The sequence below is a fragment of the Scomber japonicus genome, chromosome 18, assembly GCF_027409825.1.
Source record: "Scomber japonicus isolate fScoJap1 chromosome 18, fScoJap1.pri, whole genome shotgun sequence".
Taxonomy (NCBI): domain Eukaryota; kingdom Metazoa; phylum Chordata; class Actinopteri; order Scombriformes; family Scombridae; genus Scomber; species Scomber japonicus.
Window position 1 is genome coordinate 24,814,133 of NC_070595.1, and position 24,077 is coordinate 24,838,209.

At 39.8% G+C, this 24,077-nt stretch overlaps 1 protein-coding gene across 1 annotated transcript in view; it reads left to right on the forward strand.

The window, feature by feature from the left end:
- The first annotated feature begins 2,441 nt into the window (after window positions 1–2,441).
- The window catches only part of shank1 (SH3 and multiple ankyrin repeat domains 1), a 70,711-nt gene continuing 49,075 nt past the window's right edge, over window positions 2,442–24,077 (forward strand). The window contains exons 1-4 of the mRNA XM_053338485.1: window positions 2,442–2,948; window positions 19,097–19,300; window positions 19,968–20,039; window positions 20,278–20,386. Coding sequence (XP_053194460.1) covers window positions 2,442–2,948; window positions 19,097–19,300; window positions 19,968–20,039; window positions 20,278–20,386 — 892 coding nt within the window. The remainder of the gene's footprint in view (window positions 2,949–19,096; window positions 19,301–19,967; window positions 20,040–20,277; window positions 20,387–24,077) is intronic.

Below are 24,077 nucleotides of genomic sequence, written 5' to 3' on the forward strand. Positions count from 1 at the left end.
TAGTACCTGCTCTGCTGAGGTTCCAAGCGAGCCGAGCCGATACTAAATGTGACGTCAACAAACTGCCGGCCGCTGATTGGTCAGAAGAGTTGTCGCCGGAAGAGTCATGAGCCGTCCCACACAAGAATCAAACCCGCCATTTTTAAATACCGGCAACAGTGTTACAGCCATACGGCTCAATGTTCTTGCTTTGTATGTGACAGAAAGCCACATACAGCAGCAAGTACACCACTGCCTCCATGTCCTCCATTGTTTATGTGTTTGTGTCGCGTATAAAACGAAGTGACGGCAGTTTCGCGGAGGCGTTGCTATGACGACCCCGCCCACGTTGAGTAGGTACCTTTTTGTAATGGAAAAGGTCGTTCCTGGAACCGAGTCGAGTCGAGTTGAGCCGAGTCGAGCCGAGTAGTGCTGGAACTGTGTAGTGGAAAAGCGCCAGGGTTAGGCAACAAAAGCAGGTAAATGAAAGATTGTGTTTTTAGTTAAATATTAATTCACACATTGTGCTTCAAGTCACTGTGGACTTTTTCCTCTCTATTAAACCAAGACCATAATGTTTCCTTAACCTTAACCAAGAGCCTCCAGTGCCCAGACATTACCATAAAAATATTAAATAACCCAGTAAATGATCTAGGAACTTAATATTTTACTCATACACTCAGTATCAATATTTTTTCCCCCCAACTTGTCAAATATGTTAATTAAAAAACATTTTCTCATTAAGTTGACAGAAAACGTCAGGCAGCATTATGTTTCCTTCAAAGCATATTTGCTGTTTCAATTTAGAAGTATATACACATAATTTGCAGCAGACAGGGTTGAGTAGAGGGTTGCTTTGTTTATTACAAACGACATTACACAAGTGTTGGACATAACAAAGAATGTACTCGGTCACTGAGTCATTAAAATCTAACACAGTTAATCCTCCAGGGAGCTTAAATTTACTCAGCAAAAATTCAAAATGTGTATAGTTTACATTTCAGGCTGCTGAAGAAGTTAGTAGAGGAAAGTTCATAATGTGGAAACATGAATGGAGAGTTCATAGCAGTCTGCTTAATAGATTTTGACACTACTATGTATCTTATGAGGATACATTAAAAAAACTGCAATAAGTAAAGATAAAATATGCAAGAAGATAAGCACAATGAGAGCACAAGATAAGACAGTTTATCTCGTGCCCTCATTTACTTTTTAATCTACAGTTTGGTGCTTTTATTTAATTATTTATTTATTTAATGTCATACTTCACATCTCTATTATTACCTGATTTGGGGTTTTTAGTTATTTCTAATCCTACATCTGGTGTTTGATGAGATTCATGATAGCGCTCCTGTTTTTTAATTGAGTGCTATTATTACTGAGTGCTTCATTAAATACAGTAATTTATTGCTTTGTGTGTGTGTGTGTGTGTGTGTGTGTGTGTGTGTGTGTGTGTGTGTGTGTGTGTGTGTGTGTGTGTGTGTGTGTGTGTGTGTGTGTGTGTAAGTAAGGGGGAGGGGTGTATTGTTTTATTGTGTGAAGCACTTTGTGTTACATTTTGTTTTGTATGAAAAGTGTGACACAAATTAAGTCTAATTGATTGATTGATTAAATGAATAACCACCATCCCAAAGTTCATGACAACCTACTCACTAATGAAAAGTGGCGGATGTGCTAAAATATGAGCTGAATCAGAACAGAAATGAATATCAGAGTTTGTCTGACATTTTCCATCTCTACATTTTAGTTTAGCTTAATTTAGTTTACCTTAGTTTAGTTTAGTTTGGCTTAGCATAGTTTAGCTTAGCTTAGCTTAGCTTAGCTTAGCTTGGTTTGGTTTGGTTTAGCTTAGTTTAGTTTAGTTTGGTTTAGTTTGGCTTAGTTTAGTTTAGTTTAATTTAGCTTGGTTTAGTTTAGTTTAGTTTAGTTTGGCTGGGCTGGGTTTGGTTTAGTTTGGTTTAGTTTAGTAGTTTTGGTACAATACATGTTTCACATACTATTACCTCAACAATGCAACTCTTTAAAAGTAGTACCTGAACTCTTATTAGAGGTATATTAGTATTAGAGGTATAGTAGTTTTATAATATCAGCGGTAGTACTGTGGAGTGAGACACTGGTTTGTGTTTTGCATGTTAGAAATCATTGTAGCATGAAGTCTGAATGTCTGGTGAGAGTCTGAGAGCTGAAAATTAACAGTATTTATACAAGAGGTGTCATCATGCGGTGAAGGTTAGAAGTGCTGTATGTCTGTAGCAGTCTGTTCCCATAGCAACCAGAGTTTGTTAGAGAGTGATGTGTGAAGAAACTTCTCACAAACTTCTGTTGTTTGTTTTGCTTTGTCTTTGTTTTAATCACTTCTTCTCCTTCTGCCCCTCACCCACCCCCACCCCCCCACCCCACCTCCTGTTCAGTGTCTCTCTGGGAATGATGGTGTTGCCACTGGTGTCGCCCTCTGTGTCGCCATGACGATGCCATTCAGCCCCCTGTCCAGCGACGAGGAGCAACAAAGGATGCTGGGAAACAATCGACATCTCTACCCAGGGGCGGAGGACGAGGAGGAGGAGGAGGAAGAAGAGGAGGAGGAAATGGAAGAGGACGACCGCGATGAGGACGGGGAGGAGGAGAATGGCGAGCTGGAGGGGGAAGAGGAAGATGACGAGGAGGAGATGGTGGAGGAGGTCAGGCGAGGAGGAGGTCTGTCTCGAGGGGGAAGGGGTGAGGGACACAGGCAGTCAGGTAAACTGGCCGGGCGACCCACCGGGGACAGACAGGTCCGGTCAGGGAACCCTGGGCACACCACAAACCCCTATTCATCCAACCCGGGGCCCACGCACCAACAGCCAGCCAATCAGATACAGCAGCAGCAGCAGAGGAGGCTGAAGGAGCGCAGCGCCAGCTCGGTGCCATCTGAAGACGCCCACATCGCCATGATGGTGTTTCGAATCGGCATCCCGGACATAAAGCAAACGGTCAGTGCTGTCACCGCAAACACCCACAGAATGTGCCAACACCATGTCTCCAGTCCTGACAGGTCAAACCCACTCTGCTCTTCTCCTCTCACTTCTTCTCAATACACACATAATTTAAACCATTTCTCATCATCAAAGAGGAAAAGCTCTTAGTTTTCATATACAGTCGGTGCACACTCATAAAAAAGTCATAACATGCATCAGTTTTGTCTTTAAAGGGGCAGTCCACCAATTTATATATGAAATTCAGGTTACTTGTCTCAACTTGAACTCACACTCTTTCCTGTCTGTTAAAACAACAATCAGGTGCTCATATGAACATAAAAACTGCTGCAATCATTCCTCCTCCTCCCTCCTCAAAATCTACAGTTCCCGTTTTGAGTAAAAAATTATACAACATGAATGTAATATGAGGCTTCAGCAGTCTGAATTAGTCATATCAAGTGGGTTATCTTTGTTCCCCCTCTTTGTGTCTTGAAGGACAGTGTTTCTCTGTTGAGCTGTGGTGGAAGTATAGACACTAAAAAGACTGCAGCATTGAAAGATATCTACTTGATTTGACTCTAATGGTCAGTATGAATAGGAGGAATGATTACAGCAAGAAAAACAGACTTTGTTCTACTTGTTTTCTAAGTTGGATCCAACAAACTCTCTTAACTGCCTAAAAATCTCCTGATGAATGACACCTGTTCATGACCAGGTGTGTGTTCATGAGATGTGGTCATTAACATAAACCCAGTCCCTAAAATTGCCTTACAAGGCTCCATGTAGTCCAGCTTTATTCACACACAAAAAGAAAAACACTGCAGAGCTTCAAGTCCTGCTTCCAGAGAGTCAGTAGTCAGGGGCAAAAATCAATTAGAAAACATGAATCCAGCCGATGTGTCATTAGAGCAGCTCTGCACTGTGATAGAAATAAAGAGAAAATGCTTTGATATGAAGTTTAATACAAAAAAAAAAAAACAACATCTTTCTATAGCAAAGCGCTCCATGATGGGAGGCGGTCAAGGGATGTGACAGTCACTGAGTTATTAGAGGAGAAAATTACAGTCTACAGAGACATCTGCCGGATAAAGAGAAGTTTCCAGCAACTACTGAAATGTAGAAGTTCCTGCACCAAAATATGCCGATAAAAAAACTAATAAATCTAACAAACCTTTCAGTAATTTGGCAGCCATGATGATGATATGGCAATAATATAGCAAACCATATATAAACTCTAAATTAATTCAGATTAAGGCCTTATAATTATGATTGCAAGTCGAACAAGTGTTTTTGACCCCTGTGGAGAAAGGCAGAAATGATCTATGTATGACATGCACGACCACTCTTAAATTTTGTTTGTACTGAAGAGAAAAACGATGGATGCCACAAATGTTCTTGAATCAATTGTACGTACATTTTAAGAACCAATCTGTTCATACGAGTGCTTCTTATTCATTTATCGCCCCTGAGCAGACCTTAAAATTGTGAATTTATCCTTTAAGATTGTATTACAGCTATGGAGTTTGAAAGAATTGAGTGGTGTCTGAGGAAAGACATGTTGAGTTGTATTATGGGAATTGTAGTCTCCAGCATATTTGGTGCCTGAACCATACTAAGCACTGAATATCTCAGGCTTGGATCTGACCATTCTTATTTAAATCTGCCTCTTGTGTGTTCCTAAACTTTTCCAGAAGAGCAATACTAAAACACAGGAGCACCACTTTAACATAACGTTGGCCCTCATGCAGCAACATCCTCTTAAATTTCTGGTAAGAGAACAAATAAGAGAGGTCGACTCCAGATGCAGCAAAATCAGCTCTTACGCAGGTGGGTGTGCTGAATGATGGATCCCACTTGATCTTAAATTGGAGGCCTGTGGCCGATTGTTTGTTATGAGCATAGGTAACGCCCCCTAAACACTATATAAGGGCAGCTGTTGTTGCTGTGTGAAAATACACTGGCACGTGTCCAGTAATGGGAGAGATGCCACCAAAAAAAAAAAAAAAAAAGGCAGCAAGAAGAAGATGAACTAAAGCAGTAATGAAATGGGGTTGGCTGATAGAAGACAGTCATCGACCGCTAAGCCTCTGCCATCGTAAAATTGTGATTTCAAAGTGCACCCTCCCCGGTCGTCTGATGATCTTTTGCATGGATTAAATTACTTTTACTGGCTATTTATTCACACAGATTGTATTACACTTAGAGTAACATAGTGAGTGTAATGCAGGGTCGCTGAGCTTTTGTCTCATCTTGGTACGAGTGCTTTCAACCACTTGTAAAATCTTCTCATCTTCTCAATAAGAAAACATTGTTGAATCTTAGAAATCAATAGATTCTGAACAAAATAAGTCTTCATATATGGCTTCTAGCATGAGGCCCATTATATACTTGACGTACTCAGAGACCCAGAGACCTCTAGTCTAGAGTTTGTGTTGATGTCATTTTTTTTTTTTTTAGAGTGTCAAAGGGCAAAAGGCTTCGTGAAAAGTCCATCTGAAAAAATGATGAAATAGCCTTCACCTTCACTTTGAAGACTTCACAACAAGGGAGCCTTCACATCTTCAAACAGAGTGTTGGCACCCTCAGGTTTTATTTAGGACCGTTCTGCTTCTGTACTGACACCTCGCAGTCTGAGCCCCGGAGCCGTGAGGAGTGATATTAGATAGGAGGGATCCACGTTCAGGCCTACGTGCCCCCTGGGGGGAAACCATCGTGTCCTAATCTGTCCATGAGTGTGTTGTTGACAGCAGCATGTGTGGTCAATTCAGTCAAAATCTGTAATGTGCACCGCTCAAAAAAAAAAAAAAAAAAAAAAAGACAGTGCAAGTCTCGGAGGATTGGGGCGTATTGAGTCGATTAGATTCTGTCTTTCTCGCTGCATCACCAGCAGAAAAAAAAAACAGAGAGAAGCACAAATACTCGTCAGCAAAATGATTGATCTGAGAGAGAGAGAGAGACATTCAAGGTGACCCAGCTCCAGAGAGAAAAAAAGAGAAAGACAGAGAGAGAGAGACAGAAGAGAGAAAAGAGAAGAGCCATCACACTGATAATACGTGCACAAGAATTGAATTTTAAAAACACTACAAGCAGGAAAGGATTCACAGAGAATCAAAGAGTGACGTTGAACAGCTTCATGTCACCAAAGAGGTTTTAAATGGTGTGATAAGCACACGGTGAAAAGCCCTTTTCCTGGTGTGGCTTTTTTTAAAGAGGGTCATCCAGAATCATGATAGGCCTTATCCGCCTATCGCTCTCCATAATTTCCCAGATGTGGTCTTACATCAGTGCAAAGTGCGTCTAAAGTGGCTTCCTGGGTTGGAAATGCAGCTGCCTCCGTGTACACAGTATGCCTATTCTCCCACTCCTGAGAAATTAAACAGTCAGCAGCGCCAGACGCCCAGGCATTTTATCTTTTTTTTTTTTTTTTTTTTTTCTCCAGCTCTGTGTTTCTCTGATGAGAGATCTATTCAAGTGAATCATGAGGAGTAACTCAATTGTGCTGATAATTGAATTACAAAGAACAGGGAATCAGGGATGTGTGAGCAACCGACTGAGGCTGCATCCTAGTGTGTGTTTTTATGCAAGGAAAAGAAGAGGAGAGAGAAGAAGAAGAAGAAGAAGAAGAAGAAGAAGAAGAAGAAGAAGAAGAGGGAGAAACAGGAGAAAGAGAGAGAGAGGAAGAAAATGGAGGAGTGTGGATCTCTGCTCAATGCTAGATGAAAGCTGAACCAGACTGCCTTTGTGCTCAGCAAACAGAAGGCTGCGTTCCTCCGACATTAGCTGTCTGTCCTCGTTTTTGTCCTCTCTATTAAGCGACCAAGGCCTCTGCGACTCCTTTATAAATCATCAGCCGGAATACAACTCCAAATGAAATAAATGTATTTGTGATCGCCCGTGTGTATGTGTGTGTGTCCACATTTTTATATTTACCACACCAGTGCACTATAAATGCCTCGCTCAACGCTTCCTTCTCCCTCTTGCTGCTGTGTGATTTATTATTGATCTGTGCATGGGTGTTTTTTTTTTTCAGCAGCGTGCTTGATTCAGTGTTTTTAAATCCCACCATAAATAATTCACCCGCTGCCTATTTATTTCTAACAAATCGACATCAAAGTTTAATTGTAAAAAGATGGATAAATGCGAACGCTCACTCAAGGGTCTAAATTGCTACAGTCATATGAAGACAGGTAGACATGAAGCAATGATGGAAGATGTATTCAGATCCTTTATTTAAGTAAAGGTACAAATACAGCAAAGTAAAAATACTACATTTCAAGTTAAAGGGCTGCATGAAAAATCCTACTAACACAAAGTTATATAAGTATTATGAGTTTGATGTAGTTAGTTTAAGTATTACAGTAAAAGTACTGCAGTATTATGAGTGATGTAGTATGCAGTATTACAGTAAAAGTAGTGATATATTATTATTATATATGACATCATTAGATTATTAATAGTGAAGCATCAGTGTTAGAGCAGCATGTTACTGTTGTAGCTGCTGGAGGTGGAGCTAGTTTATACTACTTTATATACAGTTAGCTAGTTTACTCTACTTTATATACAGTTAGCTAGTTTACTCTACTTTATATACAGTTAGCTAGTTTATACTACTTTATATACAGTTAGCTAGTTTACTCTACTTTATATACAGTTAGCTAGTTTATACTGATACACAAATGTGTTTTCAGTTTTTGGACTTTTTCTCTAATCTTTGATTTTTGCTGAAATATTGGATCATTTGAACATTTATTGAAATGAAACCATGTGAGAAGTTTAGAGGGAAAAATCACTATTTGGTGGAGCTGTTAACAACTCATATACATCTGAAATGTGAGCCTGACTACACACTGCTTTTAGTAAAGACGTCAAAAGACAAAAAGGTTTGAAACCACTGGTTCATCTTTAACAATGTGTTGTATTTTAAAAGCTTGTTATATTATCCATTACAAATCTTCATGTGAAAAGTAACTAAACCTGTCAAATAAATGTAGTGGAGTAGAAAGTAGAATATTTCACTCTGAAGTATAAAGCAAAGTGAAAGTATAAAATGGCATCAAATGAAAACGCTCAAGTAAAGTTGAAGTGCCTCAAAATTGCACTTAAATGCAGTACTTCAGTTAATGTATTTGATAACTTTCCACCACTGAGATGAGCCGAGGTAAAATGGGCTCATAGAGATGAGCGTTTAAAGGCAGAAGGAGACAAAAAAAGGAGGATGAAGTGGAGACAAAGTAGGTAAAAAGCACAATGGAGAAGACAGAGATGAAGGTAAATGGAGGCAGGCAGAGATAGAAGTAGATCAGAGTGGATAGATGTAGACAGAAGGTAGCAGAGAAAGACAGGAGGGGGAAGAGATTAAGACAGATAGAAAAAGACAGTTAGATAGAAATAGATCCAGATGGATAAAGTGAAGCAGACAGAAATAAATGAAGGTGGAATGAGATTGATAGAAATAGATATGAGGAGTTCAATACGAAGAGGCTGTTTTTACTGACTCCAGCTGATTGATGTTGACTCTTTAAGCTGCCTGTAAGCACTGTTTATGGTAATTTTTCCTAAATCTTTAAATCAGTTGTCACATCTTGCAATATGTGTAGATATTTTATTATGAAACTTTTAAAATCTACATGACAGTGAGATAAACCCCCTCAAACAGCATTTACAGTAACAGACAATAAACATCTGGTTTTCAATCTTAATGATTTAAAAAGGAGAATTCAAGATTCATCAAAATACATGAGTACAGTATGTATATATGTGTGTATGTATGGGTATATACAGTATATGTGTATTCTATATATACATTTTTCTTACAGTTTATTTGGCTTTTTCACTTCCTTTTTGCATATTAATATTTTTTTTTTACACCAATACATTGTGAAAATCCTTGAATTTGAGTTTGATCTAATATAAGCAATTTTTTTTTTTTTAAGATTTTGTTTGTTTGGCATAGACGCCTTTATTTATCAGTAGACCGACAGGAAACATGGGAGAGGGGGGGTGGGGGGGGGGGGGGGTATGACATGCAGCAAAGGACCTCCGATCGGGACCCAAACCGGGGTCGGCTGCGTACATTATATGGCATGCACTCTAACCACTCGACCACCTCTGCGCCTAATATAAGCAAATTTAAATCTTACAATGCATCCATGCAATAAAGTATATATGGATATATTTTAAAAAAAAAGATGAACCCAAACAAAACTTTTTCAAATTTGCTTTTTACTTTACGAAGCTTGTGTTACTTTTCTTGTTAAAAAGAGAAAAATCTGAAATCTATAAATATACAAAAACATTTAAGAAGAAATTCTGCTTTAAAAAAAAAAGTAAAGCTTCTAGTTTAATCATGGGAGGAAAAAAATGGTCTTTTTCTCTGATTTTTCAACAGGTTAGGGTTTTAATCTTTTTGTGAGTGTGGAAAAAAGGGAAATTACATAATAAATATCCATCTTTAAACACTTACAGACCGACTCTAATTACTATATTTTCCCTATTTATTTGCTATTTTTAAAATAATATTTTAGTGCTAGCATTTTCCATAACTTGGGTTTGTGAATCCTTACATTTTCTTAGTGAAGACACACTTGGTTTGTCTCACAGTTTCTATTTTCAGACTCTCATGATTGACAAGTGTAATAATATTCATTAAAGAGGCTGACAGACGAGGATGCACTGATGGATCTGGAGGAAAGTCTCACTATAAAAAAAGGGCAGCAATGATCCCATCTATCAGTCTAACTTACTGTGTAGTATTTTTTTTACATATAGTGTTTGGTCCACATGTTAGTTTGACACAACGTGAATTTGATTAGGAACATAAACTCTGACTCTCAGACATGCAGATAAACATTAACATATGAAAGAAGTAAAACTTGACCTTATAGACTTCCTGCCAGCATGCACTGACTCAGTACATATTGCTTTGCTCCCCAAGGTAACGAGAGTTATAACCCACCATCGCTCTGACATTTACTCTCTCTCTCCCTCCCATCTTGTCCTGACTCACCCTCTTCAGGCCATTTTTCACTTCACTTGCTTCTCTCATTCACACCCTGCATTTTGAGAACAACCCCAGAACTCCTCCCGAACCCCTCTGATTTCCCCCTTCTGGTTCATCTCCTGCCTTCCTCCTCCTCCTCCTCCTCCTTCTCTCTCTCTCTCTCTCTCTCTCTCTCTCTCTCTCTCTCTCCCATCTTGTCCTGACTCACCTTCACTTCCTTCTCTCATTTACACCCTGCATTTTGAGAACAACCCCAGAACCCCCCTCGACCCCTCTGATCTGATTTCCCCCTTCTGGTTCATCTCCTGCCTTCCGCCTCCCCCTCCTGCTCCTCCTCCTCCTCCTCCTCCTCCTCTCTCTCTCTCTCTCTCTCTCTCTCTCTCTCTCTCTCTCTCTCTCTCTCTCTCGCTCTCTCTCTTGTGTTGGGTAATATCCCTCTACGCTCCCAGTACATTAGGTCTGTTCTACATGTCAGCTAATTCACCCTCTATAAACTCTAATTGCCCGTTAATTGTGTAGTAATGAGATGAGGGAGGGACTGTAGCACGTAAATGCAAATGTTTTCAATCAAGGGGGGGGGGGGGGTTGTTTGATTTTTAGTGACGAAGAAGCACCCACATACAGTAATGCACAAAAATATCCTCGACCCTACCTTTTTATTTGCAGCCACACAGCTTCTTTTTTTTTTTTACATAATTTTGCATATATCCCTGATGAGTGTCGTATATCACTGAAATTATGCTTTTGCTGCACTTTTGATGAGATATTTATCTACACTGATTGACTTTGAAACAGCAGTTTATGTTATGGTTCCAGTGGGGCCCGCTACTGATTACAGCCTGAATCACAATCTTTGGATCTGTATTGGACTTTCGCTGCTGTTTCATATCAGCTCACAAAACTACACTGAGGAAGAAATTCAGAGTTTTTATACACTTGTGATTTTTCAATCATCGTGGGAGGACAGATTCACCTTTTTCCATTAAAGTTTTTAATAGGAAACTGTTTCATGCTTCTGTTTTGATTTTTTTTCGTGAAGAGAAAGGAGGGCTTTATGAAATACTGCTTATATATTTTTAAAGTCTGTAAATGTTGGAAGCTTTCCGTCTCAATATTTGTGATAGGAGGACTGTAAAAAATAGTAAACGTAGCCATCATGACATCACCTATTGGTTTGTGGACCACCTACCAATTTGAAGCCTCAATTTAGCATTTCAACCGTCACCATCTTGGATTTTATGTGAGGTGACCAAATTTAGACGAGAGGGTGGAGTTGACCCTCACCCTAACACTAGCTGCTAGCTACTAGCTTGGTTAGCGCAGTCTATTTGCAGTCTTTGGTTAACTTTTATAATGCTACCAAAAAACAGGCTTTTAAAACCATTAAAATGTACTTACCAGATAAAACTGAACATCCAACTCTTTACAGGGTCTTTTAGTGCAACTAAATGCTGAATGCAAGACTTTTCAGGTGACCGAAATGTTACAAATGACTTGTAAAAACACACTTAAATGACGACGGCTTAATAAAATATAAGATTAGATACTTATTTCTGCAGTAAAGTTGGGCATTTTATTTTAACATGGGCGTCTATGGGGATTGACTCACTTTTGGAGCCAGCCCCAAGTGGCCATTTAATGAACTGCAGTCTATTGGCACTTCCACATTGGCTCCATTTTTCAGCCCTAGTTGCTTGGGCTTCTTTGTGTTTGTGGCCTATACTGATAGTTGGGGGGGAAAAAGAAATACGCTAATGATTTATCAGGTAATACTCTTTTTGAACATTAAAATGTAATTTCTTTTTTATATTAGAGCACATATTCAACCATGCAAACATGTTTGGAAAGGACCACTTGAAGTACGAGCAGGATATTTTGTGTGTTGAATGCAGAAAAGTGACAAAATGTTCTTTAATTACAATAAAGTAAAACAGGAAAAAGGGTTTTGACAGGCAGTAACTCTGGATTTCAATGTGTTTCAAGCTTGCCAGTCGTCCTCAGGCAGCATCGAGCTTCAAGTTTGAAACACTTTGCAATCCAAAAGTAGCTGCCAGTCCAAACCTTTTATGTGTTAAATATTGAGAAGATGAAACATTGTCATTTTGCTACATTCAGTGTCTCCACTCCTTGTTTTCTTTGTGTTAATAATGACCGCCTACACAGTGAGACATTTTGAGACATGGCAGAACATACGCTGTCAGCTGCAGTCCTTGTTAATGCCCTCAGACTTTAAGGAGGAGGTCAGTGTTTGTCACTCTCTCATGAAACATTTTCCTAAGAACGCTCGGAGGAAACATCTGGTGAAACGTCCCTCCATCCCCATGGTGGGATTTACCTCTGGTGCATTGAAAGTCTCACAACAGAGCTGTGCAAGTCTACAGGGAAGAGCTTTCTCCACTCACTGCCAGTCAAGATGCAACTGCTTCTGCTCCTGCTGCTGCTGCTGCTGCTGCACAGACAAGACAGTCTATTACATTTGTTAGTTGTGAGGAGGGATTTAGGCCAAGGCTAGAATTACACACAAATCTGTGCTTTTGCAGTTAGTTGTTATAGGTCAAGGAGAAATTCAGGTGGATGGATTTTATCATCTCGTGCTGGGGCAGAGAGAGAGAGAGAGAAAGAGAGACAAAGAGAGAGAGAGAGAGAGATCAGGCTGCTGAAGTTATTTTGCACTCTGACAGTTGATGTTCTGTCCCATTTTATCTGCTGTGTCACCTCTGAAATTGCATTAAAGACAACTTATCGTGATGTTCCTGCAGTGTTCCCATTAAGCAACGTTTTATTGATGTGCAGGTCAGGAGGAAGAGTTTAATCTGGTTAAATTATTTTAGAGGACTAAGTGACATATAGCTCCTGGTCCAGCTGCATTTAAATGACTATATTACTGTAGTGTAGCTTGGCTTCACGTTGAATTATTGTCATTGAAATGCTGTTAGATCAGTTTTAGGATGTTTTCTGGGTACTGATACTCAGTGGTGGAGAGTACATTTACTTTATACCTCTATTTGACTGCTGTGGTTACTTTTTATTTGACAGATTATGATATTACTTTAAAAAATGTGATTTATTAATAGCAATGTGTTTTTATTAGATTCAACTACCCAACTGTCTGAAAAGAACTGAGTTACCTTGCCTAGCTACAACATTTAATTGCTGCTTAGATGTTAATGCAGCAGTGATAATAATCCACTAATATAATATTTATGATAATATAATTAACACATTTTTGCTGCAGAGTACCATTTTGAAAGCAGAACATCTATTTAAGTGCAGATTAATTTCACAGTGTGGTTTTGTAGGGCTGCAACTAACTACTATTTTCATTATTATGAATCCGTGTTTTAGTTTTGCAATTGATTGATTAATATTTTGTTTTATGAAAGTCAGAAAACTATGAAAATATATTTCCCAGTTTCCTAAAATCCAAGGTGATAGAACCCTGAATGTTTGATATCTTGGCTTTATAAATGACTGAAACTATCAACTTTCAATTAATTGACTAATTGATATAGTTTTTATTCTACTTTTACTCAAATAAAGTATCTGAATACTTCTTCCACAACTTGTCACACTGATGAGGATGATCCCTGAGTTGCCTGCGGTCCTCGATACGCTGGCTGCACTAATCATCCCTCTTCCACTGGTGGCTGATAAAAGAGGCTCCGCTCCATTAATTCACCCGTGTGCAGCAGCCAGAAAGTCAGATCTATGTATCACAAGTTGTTGATAGGATCCCGTTGCAGCGGGAGGTCAAGGCAGTTTTGTGGGCAGGATTGTATTAGATTGTCAGACTGACGCACACGTAGTCTAGTTGGCATTTGCCTGCCGAGCGCATTAAACAGCGTGAAACAAATGAGTTTTTCTTTGCTGTTTGACTTGAGTTGAACTCTCACAAACTCTGAAGTGTATAAGCAGGAACCCTCGGGCGGGGTTTTGGCCTAGCAAACACTTACGAGCTGACATACAGATACACACACTTATATTTGAGTGCCTAGTTAAGAAATGTGACCCACTCAGACTACAGTCAGCCATGAGGCACAGACAGACAGACAGACAGACAGAGTCAACCATGCCTCTCTACAACAGTGTGAGAGGTTGTTAATGAACGAGCGAGCCCACATGGAGACGATGGAGACAATGAAGAAAGTGAGAGATGACACAAATGCATAAAAGAAATTAATTTGCTCTTCTTATGAACTGCTGTAGAGAGGAAAGGGGGTAGCTAGATGGGGTTGAGAGACATAGAAAGACGGAGAGGAGAGAGAAGTTGACTTAAATGGCGACATGGCTGATGCGTGCGTGTTAAGCGGGGGGTTATTTCCCCATAGATCTCATTAAAGGCTTCTAGTCCCCCTGCACTTGGCCTGCAGTAAGGCCAGAGGGACAGTAATAGAGAGAGAGCAAGAGAAAGAGAGAGAGAGAGAGTGAGGCTCCAACTTCTGCATAGACGAATGACAAGAGCTGTTAGAGAAAGATGGCGAAAGGGAAAAGAAAAGAAGGAGGGAGGAATAAGACAGAGATAGGCAGAGGAAGATAAAGAGCAGCATGGACAGAGTGAGTGGGCGTTATGTGAGTGGGAAAGTGTGATCGCAGCTCGAGGAGGCAAGACAGAATTTTTTTTTCGGTCTGCATAATGATAAAAAAAACCACCTCTTGAAAAACAGAAGGGCTTAAAGCATAAAACTTGCAACGCTGGAAATCATAAAAGATATGTAAAAAAAAAAAAAAAAAAGGCGATATAGAAGAGTGTCAAGTCTCCACTCATAAACAGAGAGAGAGAGAGAAAGAGAGAGTCTGCACATTTTTTCTGTTCTTCCTTAATAAAATTCTTCTTTCCTGGAAAATTTTCACATGCACATTAAATGAAAAATATTAAGAGACAAACAGTAGTGAGCTGGTATCTAATTAAGAATTCAGTCAACATGTTTTTTTAGGTTGCAAAATGTAGCAAAGAGGGATTAACTCTTTGGCTGGCTTTGAGTGCTTATCCTGATTTATCTCATTTCATTGACTAATTGCAGCTTGTTAGATGAAAATATAGTCAGTATCAGTATCAGTTGCTGGCGCTTGGAGTATAAGAAGTGTGCCAATATTGCCAATGAGCACTGATTAGGCAGAACTCTAGCAAAAAAATTAAAGGGGACATATCTTGCACATTTCCAGTAATGAATTTGTATTCTTGGGTTCAAATTGAATATCTGATTTACAGTAAAAAAAAACCTTATACTGGCTCTTTCTGCAGCCACTCAGTTCAGCCTCGGTCTGAAACAGGCTGTTTTAGCTCCTGTCTCTTTAAGGCCCGCCTCCTGTGGATCCCACTCTATTCTGATTGGTTACTTTCCACAAGCTGCAGAGTCTACGTAAATAAAAAGAAAGTAGGATTTAATTTATTTTTCTCGCCCTTTACTCCTGAATCTAATCTGAAATATGAGAATCAATGACAACGTGAACAATCATTGGAACAACCTTAGTAACAACCTTAGCAACAAAGATCACGATTGTTGGGCAGTTGCAAATAATCTGGTGTAATCACATTGAGGAAGTAGAGGTAGCACAGTAAACAAAGTGTTCAGAGGAAGTTGAAGCCCTGCCTTTTGACTTGGTGCTTTTTTTTTAATAACATATGTTCACCTAACGTTTTCGAACATCCAATGTCACAGTATAACAGTAAAGAAAAATAACAGACAATCACAAGTAGTATATGTCCCCTTTAAAAAAAAAAAAAAAAAAAAATCTTGGCCTTTACCTTTTTATACTCTGACACTAAAACAATATTCTCATTATCCTATAAACCAACAACTCAGTGTCCATTTATCCTCAATGATTTAAAATCGAAGCTCTCTGCCCACTAGAGGGCACTCCAATCACTCGCTATCACTCGACTCCAACTACATTATAGATTTAAGTTAAAACACTGACACTGTAAAGAAACCACAGTGTACCGACCGTCCTGCGAGACAGCCAACTTTTATTACTCACACAGTACAAACCTGTCTATCATGTGAGCGTATCATCGGGAAACTGTCTGTTTACAAAAGCAAGCTGCATTTCGAAAGGCTTGATAAGGAGGAGGAATCTGTGATGAGCCCTAATTGGCTGGCCGGTTAGAAGCTGCAGGATCAATCATATTCCTGGAGGTATACAGATCAATAAGGAGTATCTCTGCCTTGGTAAAGTCTCCCAACTAAGTGGAGCATCTTAGAATAAGAGGGAAGTTATTACATGATTTCTAATCTCTGTTATTTTATGATAATTATAAGTGTTTTACAAGAGGTTGAGTCCTGCTTGATAACTGAATCTTAAATCTTCATTCTTCCCTGCTGAGATTGTGATTCATTTTAAAGTGTGGTTGCCGGCATCCTTTGATGGGACTGTAAGTGCAGTGTGTAGGCTTCTGTGAGTGAGTGTGTGTGTGTGTGTGTGTGTGTGTGCGTGTGTGTGTGTGTGTGTGAAACCTAATCTAATACAAACAGACACACCTCTTCATCCACTACCTCTCTTATACTCAAAATCATAGACATTCCCCTCCCTTTCACTTTAACACACACACACACCTACACACACACACACACACAAAAACACACACGCACACACACACACTGATGCTCACACTCACACAGCAGAAGCACACACACACTCCCAGTACCCCATCTCCAAGGGAACACAGGGATGTCTCTATGGCAACAAGCAGCTTGCTCCACTAATGAACCGGTTGCCATGGCGACCGGGTTGGCTGTGCGCGAACGGGAGACACTGAATAAAATAGAGAGAGAGCGAGAGGGAGAGAGATAGAGAGAGAGAGAGAGAGAGAGGGAAAGAGAGGGAGAAAATGTTATGCTACTCCTCTGCACAAAACCCCCGTGCAGGATTTTATCTCTTTCTTTGTAGGACACACACAGACACACACCTACACACACACACTTAGAAACGTGTGTGTGTATGTGTGTGTGTGTGTATATATATGTGTTTGTCAAAGGAGATTAAGATGAGTGACAATGACTGAGCGAATGTTCTGGGTTAAGAGAAGTGTTGGCTACAGAGAGGAGCCCATGCTGTAATGCAGCAAGAGGCAGGGATCCTTGCAGCTGGCTGTACTGTACGGGGGCCAATCATCCTGCTGCCGCCTCAAGGTCAACCCACTCCACTGGAGCGAGAGAGCCTGAGAACGAGATAGAGAGAGAGAGAGGGAGAGAGATGGAGACAGAGTGATGCCAAAAAACCTTCTGTCAGCCATCTGTGTAGTGAGTTACGCTTCACTTTGCTGACTGAGCCTCTGAGCCGTTATGCACTTGGCCATTCACGACCACCACGCCAGAGACACTTAAAGCTGCACCAAACTGCCATTCACATCCTGTCTGCTAACCGAGGCCACGGGGAATCACCCACTTTTACTCCGCCGCTGTCTCCCCCTGCTGGCTCAAACATCCAGTGCCACAGCATTGGACTCCAGCGCTGTGTGTCCCAGTTTCTTACCATAAACTACACAGAGGTGTGCTGTTTTTTGCAGCTAGTATACAAGAATTATTTTTTACTTTGTCCAGCTGTGAGTACTGTAGCTCCTCTGTTTCCTACTGTATGGATTGTAATGCATTGTGGGAGATAGTGTCCATCAACAGCAGAGTAAAAAGAGACACTTTAGTATGCATAACAGTAGTTTCCACTATCCTTAATTTGTCACTTCTCCATTATGAACACATGCTCAAAACCTGATTACAATAACTGTGCGTGTGGATTTGGGACACAGCCACAGACATTGGCTTTAAGGATCTCCCCGAAGGGTCCTTAGATTTTTTAGGGGTCTCAGGATAATAAATTAAGCAGAAAATGAGTCAAAATATTACTCTGCTAAACAAAAACCATGCTCATTGTTTTCAAACTTCTCTTTTTTTCTGTCAGGCTGCCACCAATTATTATAAAATGTTAAAAATGAATCACACTCTCTGTTTGGTGGATGTATGCAAATATACACTGCTTCATTTGAAGGGTATCACAAGCCAAAATGACAGCTGGTTTATTTCCCTTTGTCACCTTCAGCTCATAAAAAAAAATGATCTGCATGATCTGATCTTCCTGCAACAGAAAGTTCAAAACACCCCAGCTTTTGGCATCCTTGCCTTAGTTACTGTTTATTTTTCAGGCACAGATGGTCTGGCTCCCACAAAATATTACAGGTCATTTCACTCCGTATGAGGCAGATTGCGGCCACCCGAGTTCCTCAGACAGGGTCCTGTTTAAAAGTTTAATGAAGGATTTAGACTAAAAGTTAATTAAGACTGTCCTGAAACAATACGGACAATTTCTCCTCTAAAAGTTCTTCTCTAAAAGTGATTTTATTCCTCCCCATCATGACCTGCAGTGTTGAACTCTATCTTTATCATTTTTAACATCAGCTCTTGAAAAATAACTTTACTGATTTATCTTTGTGCAAATATTACTGATTACACATCTGTGACCTCACTTTTATGGCCTTTCAAACTTATTACCTTGTTTTCATTGCTCATGTTGTGTATTTATTTCTTAATCTCTTGTAAGCTCTTGTAAACCACAGCGTCTTCACATAAACAGAAGGGAGCGGCATTGTACTGTATGTTGTTAATCTATAAAGTCTCAGGATATTTTAACATTATCCGTACCTCTTACACACAATGAACTGGGTAAATGTGCTTGTACATGTTTTTCTTAAGGTTTATATCTCAATAAGACTACCCGTTTAACCCTCCTGTTGTCCTCAGGTCAAGGAAGGAAAGGAGTAGGGAGCAAAAGAGGAAGGACGTAAGGAGAGAAGGAAGGAAGGAAGGAAGGAAGGAAGGAAGGAAGGAAAGGAGTGAGGAGGGAGGGAGGAAGGAAGGAAGGAAGGAAGGAAGGAAGGAAGGAAAGGAGTAAGGAGGGAGGAAGGAAGGAAGGAAGGAAGGAGGGAGCAAAGAAAGAGGGGAGGAGGGGAAGAAGGAAGGAAAAATTAAAGAAAGACGGAAGAAGGAAGGAAAGAAGGAACAGTCAAAAGAGACGGGGTCAATTTGACCCGGGAGGACGACACAAGGGTTAAATAAAGAATTACATAAATAAATAGAGATACTTGTTAAGATAAGTACAGATTATTTTCATTCCCTGATATTTAACATTTCATTTTTAACCACAACTATTCCTCCTTCTGTGTCTTCTGCAGAAATGTTTGCGTTTTAACCCGGACGCGACGGTGTGGAAGGCCAAGCAGCAGGTGCTGTGCTCCCTGACCGAATCTCTACGGGACGTCCTGAACTACGGTCTATTCCAGCCCGCTACCGACGGCCACGACGCCAAGTTCCTGGAGGAGGAGAGGCTGCTCAGAGAGTACCCACAGTCCTTTGAGAAAGGGGTGCCATATTTGGAGGTACTATTCCGGTCTTCTGACACAGTTGTACGACTAGAAAAAGTGATGTAACCTGAATATCCTCAAGAAGTCACTGTGATTAATACTTCAATGTTCCCTCTTAAAAAGATTAAAATAAATCTATTTTGAGGAACTTTTACAAAAGTTTATTCAAGTGGAGAAACATTAACTGGAACAAATGTGATGTTTTATGCTTTCAGTTCAAATTCAGGATAAATGAAGTAAAAGACGGCTGCATTTTATGGCAGTTGAGTCTATATCTACTGTAACTGTGTTGTTTCTGTTCTGCTTTATGAATGAAGTTTCACACACATCTTAAAAGGACTGTCACAGGGGGGTTCAGCCTCCCTGCTCTGTTTATTTCTACACTCACTAATCTCTTATCCAGTGTGTATAGTCACCTTCTTTTCATGCTATATTACAACCCAGTGGAGGCTCTGAACCATCTTTAAACTGCTGTAAAGCCAGCCCAGTCCTTTCACACTTCTTGTCGTCAGTGAAGTAGAAGAGGAGTTTTGTATAGCACACCAGATAAAGCTTCTCTGTACAATAAATCTGCAGGCCCCATTTTGTGGATCTAGGCCAAAAGCTAAGAGAATTGAGGACAAAGGCCTTCTGTGGTGGATTAACTCTTCGTTCCCTTTCTCTTTTTCTCCCTCTGGTTCAGTTTCGATATAAGACCAGGGTGTACAAACAGACCAATCTGGATGAGAAGCAACTGGCCAAACTGCACACGAAGGTATATAATCCATTGTTACACTCATAAAAATGTGTGTGTGAGTGAATAAAAATCAATACTGTAGCAGTGTGCATGTGCGTGTGCCCCTGAGCATGCATTATGCAGGTGTATCTGTGTGTGTTTTCACATTATTTCATGCATAGTACCCCGCATAATGTACTTTACTGTACTATACTGAAGGCAGAAAGAGTTCTCTCTGCTCTCTGTAATACAGCAGCACTCTTCTCTCCACGTGCAGGCCAGCCTGAAAAAATTCATGGATTATATCCAAACCAGCGCTGTGGACAAGATGACCAAGTTCTTAGACAAGGGCCTCGATCCCAACTACCAGGACGCTGATACTGGCGGTAAGAAGAGCCACAGGGCCAGAGGAACTGTCACCTCACCTCTGTCATTTAGCTCCACTCTACTCTGTCTATCAGCTGTCCATACTTAACACCTGTTGTTTGGTTTTTTTTAGCATAGTTTCAAGTTTCAAGTTTATTTTATTTATTTTGCACCAAAAGTTCTTTACACATGTGCACAGCAGATGTTTATGAAAAAAAAGAGAGAGAGTATAAAAGTGAGTCTAAAGATGCATCTATTTTAAAAAGTGCTTTACATGAGTCAAAGTCATCACATTGAAGATATAACTGAAATTGCTTGAGGGTAAAAGGATTAAAAAGTAATGTAAAAAAAGAAAAAGTTATCTGTATAGAATGTGTTTAATTGTCAAGCCAAACGATATAATGACAGTAGACAGATAAACAATAGTATAGTATTTAAAAGAACATTATATAAAAAAAAGAAAAGAAAACCCCACAAGTTAAATTAATTAAACTGAGAGGCAGAGAAACATGAGCCAGTTTACAAAACTGTGCAGAGTAGGCTGATATGGATTAACGATACGGTTGAACTGAGAATGAAGTTATTGTCATTGGTGCAGATAAGACTCTTAAGGACTTAAGAGGACCCAATTATGCCTTAAAAAAATAAAAATAACCTTAAACCTTAAAATCAATTACAGAAATGACAGTTAACCAGTGCAAGTAAATGTTTGGACTGCACTGATACAAATCCAGCTGTTTGTATCAGTTGCAGCTGTGTTTCGTTCATGCTGAGGAAGAGAAAGAGACATTGTATTTGAGGGGGGAATCACAGAAAGTACAATAGTTGTTTAAATAAATAGCTTTAGTAAGTTAAAGATGATACTGAATAGAATAGAAAGCCTCTATTATCATTGTTATCATTGCACATTGCTGCAGCTAAACTTATCTCATCCATCAATCTCCACGCCCACATGCTGTCAGTATCTTTCCTCACCTGTCTCATTATAACTAGCGTACAGTATAAACAGATACAATATCCCCAAGCAACTATAAAATCTCTCTGACTTGTGGCTCAGCTGTATAAATTCGACCTTTCAACTCTCTGCCAACATCACACCTCCCCCTCTGTTTTCTCCGCTCCGCTCCGCAGTATGTTGGCCTCACACTTTGTCAAGAATCTGAGCCAGCACACTTCACAATTCGGTGGCTTTTCTCAGATCCTGTTAGTGCTTAGGAGGGTGGAGGGGGGGCGGTGGTGGTGGAGGGTGGGGGGTGGTGGAGCGCAACAGATGGCTCGTTTATAGTTTGGGTGTGCTGCTCTGTGTCACTCCAGCCGCTGTGGGAGCAAGTGTCAAAACACAAAACACATCCTGCTATCGAGGGTGTGAGATGCACTTCCACTTCAGGACACCGGGGGGCAACAGTGAGCTCTGATGAACCAGCCTTTCATCGTATGGGAAAGACAAGTGCATACAAACCTGACACCTGCAAAATGATGCCAATGTGGATATCAGGGTTTTATTTTGGACTTGACTTGTGGATTTATGGCTGTAAAACTGACTGTGTTCAAGTGTTTAAAAAGCTAAAAATCAGATCAGCTAAAATATACAGAAAATAAATGTCAACTACAGCATCTCCATTTCTTCAAATTATTTCCTCCTCTTTCTTCACTGTGAGGTTGTGTCAGAGTATAAACTCAGGACGTCTCCTTTTTTCTTTCCTTCCCTCCTTCCTAATCCCTTTTCCTTTCTTCCTTCCTCCCTTCCGTCCTTCCTTCCTTTTGTCTTTCCTTCCTATCACTTTTCCCTTCTTTTCCATCCTTGTTTCCTTCCTCCCTTCAATCTTTTTATTGGTCCAGCCCACATGAGATCAAATTTGTGCTGTATGTGGCCCTTGAATGAAAATGAGTTTGACACCCCTGGCCTAAAATGAGCATAGAGCAATGTTTTAAAAAAAACAAAAATGAAATCTAAGATGGAAAATAAAAATAGCAATAATTTTAAAATAGTAAAAATAGTACATAGTAAAAGCTAAGTGAAGAGTAATAACTATTAAATAATGATATTTAATAGTATAAACACATGTGCAGGTGGGGTTCTACCTCACCTGCACATGTGTTTTATTTTAATTTTACTATTTTCTCTGGCTTTTATTTTACATATGTGCAAATAAACCAATAATAAACCAATAAACCAATTTAGCAAGCTTTCTTCCCTGATATCTAAAGGTAGTTTGTTCCATAGTTTTAGGGGTATAATTGACAAATGCTGCACACATGTGACATGACTAATCTCTGAAACTGTCTCATGATGCTTTCCAGCCAAGCAGAGGGGTCCCACCGAGCGCCTTTAATAGGACATGAAATAATTCAGTGTGGTTCCTCTTAGTAGGGGGCTCACTTCCATCACTGCCAAGAGAACTGCTAAGTGGGAACTCCCCGAGTCATCGTGACACGGGAACTTCAGAGGACGTGCAGTCAAAACATTTCCCCCATAATTATTTGTAGCTGAGATCGACAGAAGCTGCTCAGAGATAAAAGCCTGCAGTCGTTTTCCTCCTCGCCAAAAACTCTCTTGTCGCCATGGCAGCCAGCGCTCTGTACCCTGTGTTTCTTGTTTTTTTATTACAGCGGGAACACTTTGAATGCTTTTATACTTCTTAGATGCCATTGAACTTTCTTGCTGCTGAAGGTCAGGTGTGTTAAATGAGGTTAAGAGTGTTGTGACACAGTGTTGCTTTCATTTAGAGATGATTACATTGAGTGTCTCTGTTGCTTTGTTTGATGCTCCTGTTACTGGCAAAGTGGCATATTTAGCAGATATGAATATGAACATTTGGTTGAATTGTCTTCAGGTGGGCAGTTGAGTGTTAATAAAGCCTGAAAGATGACACTAGGATTCAGGACTGATGTCTTTTGTGCGGAGTAAATCTTCTGCAACTCTCCGTCTCTCTATAATTTAATAACAGCGCTCTGCTGGCCTTGTGGCTAAAATCTGCCCAGGAAAAAAATATCCTAAAGCACCCAACAACATGTTTTAGGATTTATTTTCATTTTGATTTTTCCTCATTCTTTTGCTTTAGAGTAACCACATTATTTTATAAAATTAGATAAAAGTTAGTTTTCTATTTAATATTCAATAGCTGCACATAATTTCACATTTAATAAATAGAAGTCTGATTTATACATTTAACCCTCTTGCTGCCCTGGGAGGACAACAGGCGTTAACTCAAAGATGAGGTAATTTGATTTAAATGAGGCCTTTTGACCATAATTTCCTAAAATATGTATAAAGTTGGAATAAAGTTGGCTAAAAAGGTCTAACACAGAATTGGGTGATAATTTATAGGCTATGCTTTTTTAGCAGTCAATCCAGTCCAGGTCAACTTGTTAACATACCCATATATTTAATCATCTCTTTTTACAGTAAAAAATAATTGTATTTAAATTGTTTTGCATTATTAAAATGAACAAAAAAAGGGTAGTTTTGTCTCAGCTGGGTGTGTGTGGTGATATCTGTGTTTGACTGACATTAGCTGAGAGACTAACACTGTTTCACATGAACAGAATGGAGAGAAAGTAAAACTGGTGTAGCTGCAGACTAACAGGACTTTTGAAGATCAATGAACAAACCAGCACCTAACAGATCAAAAGTCACATTTTAGGACTGGCTGTTAGCAGATAATTAGCTATTTAGCCTTCTAACTGACATAAGCGGTGCACTTCTTCCCA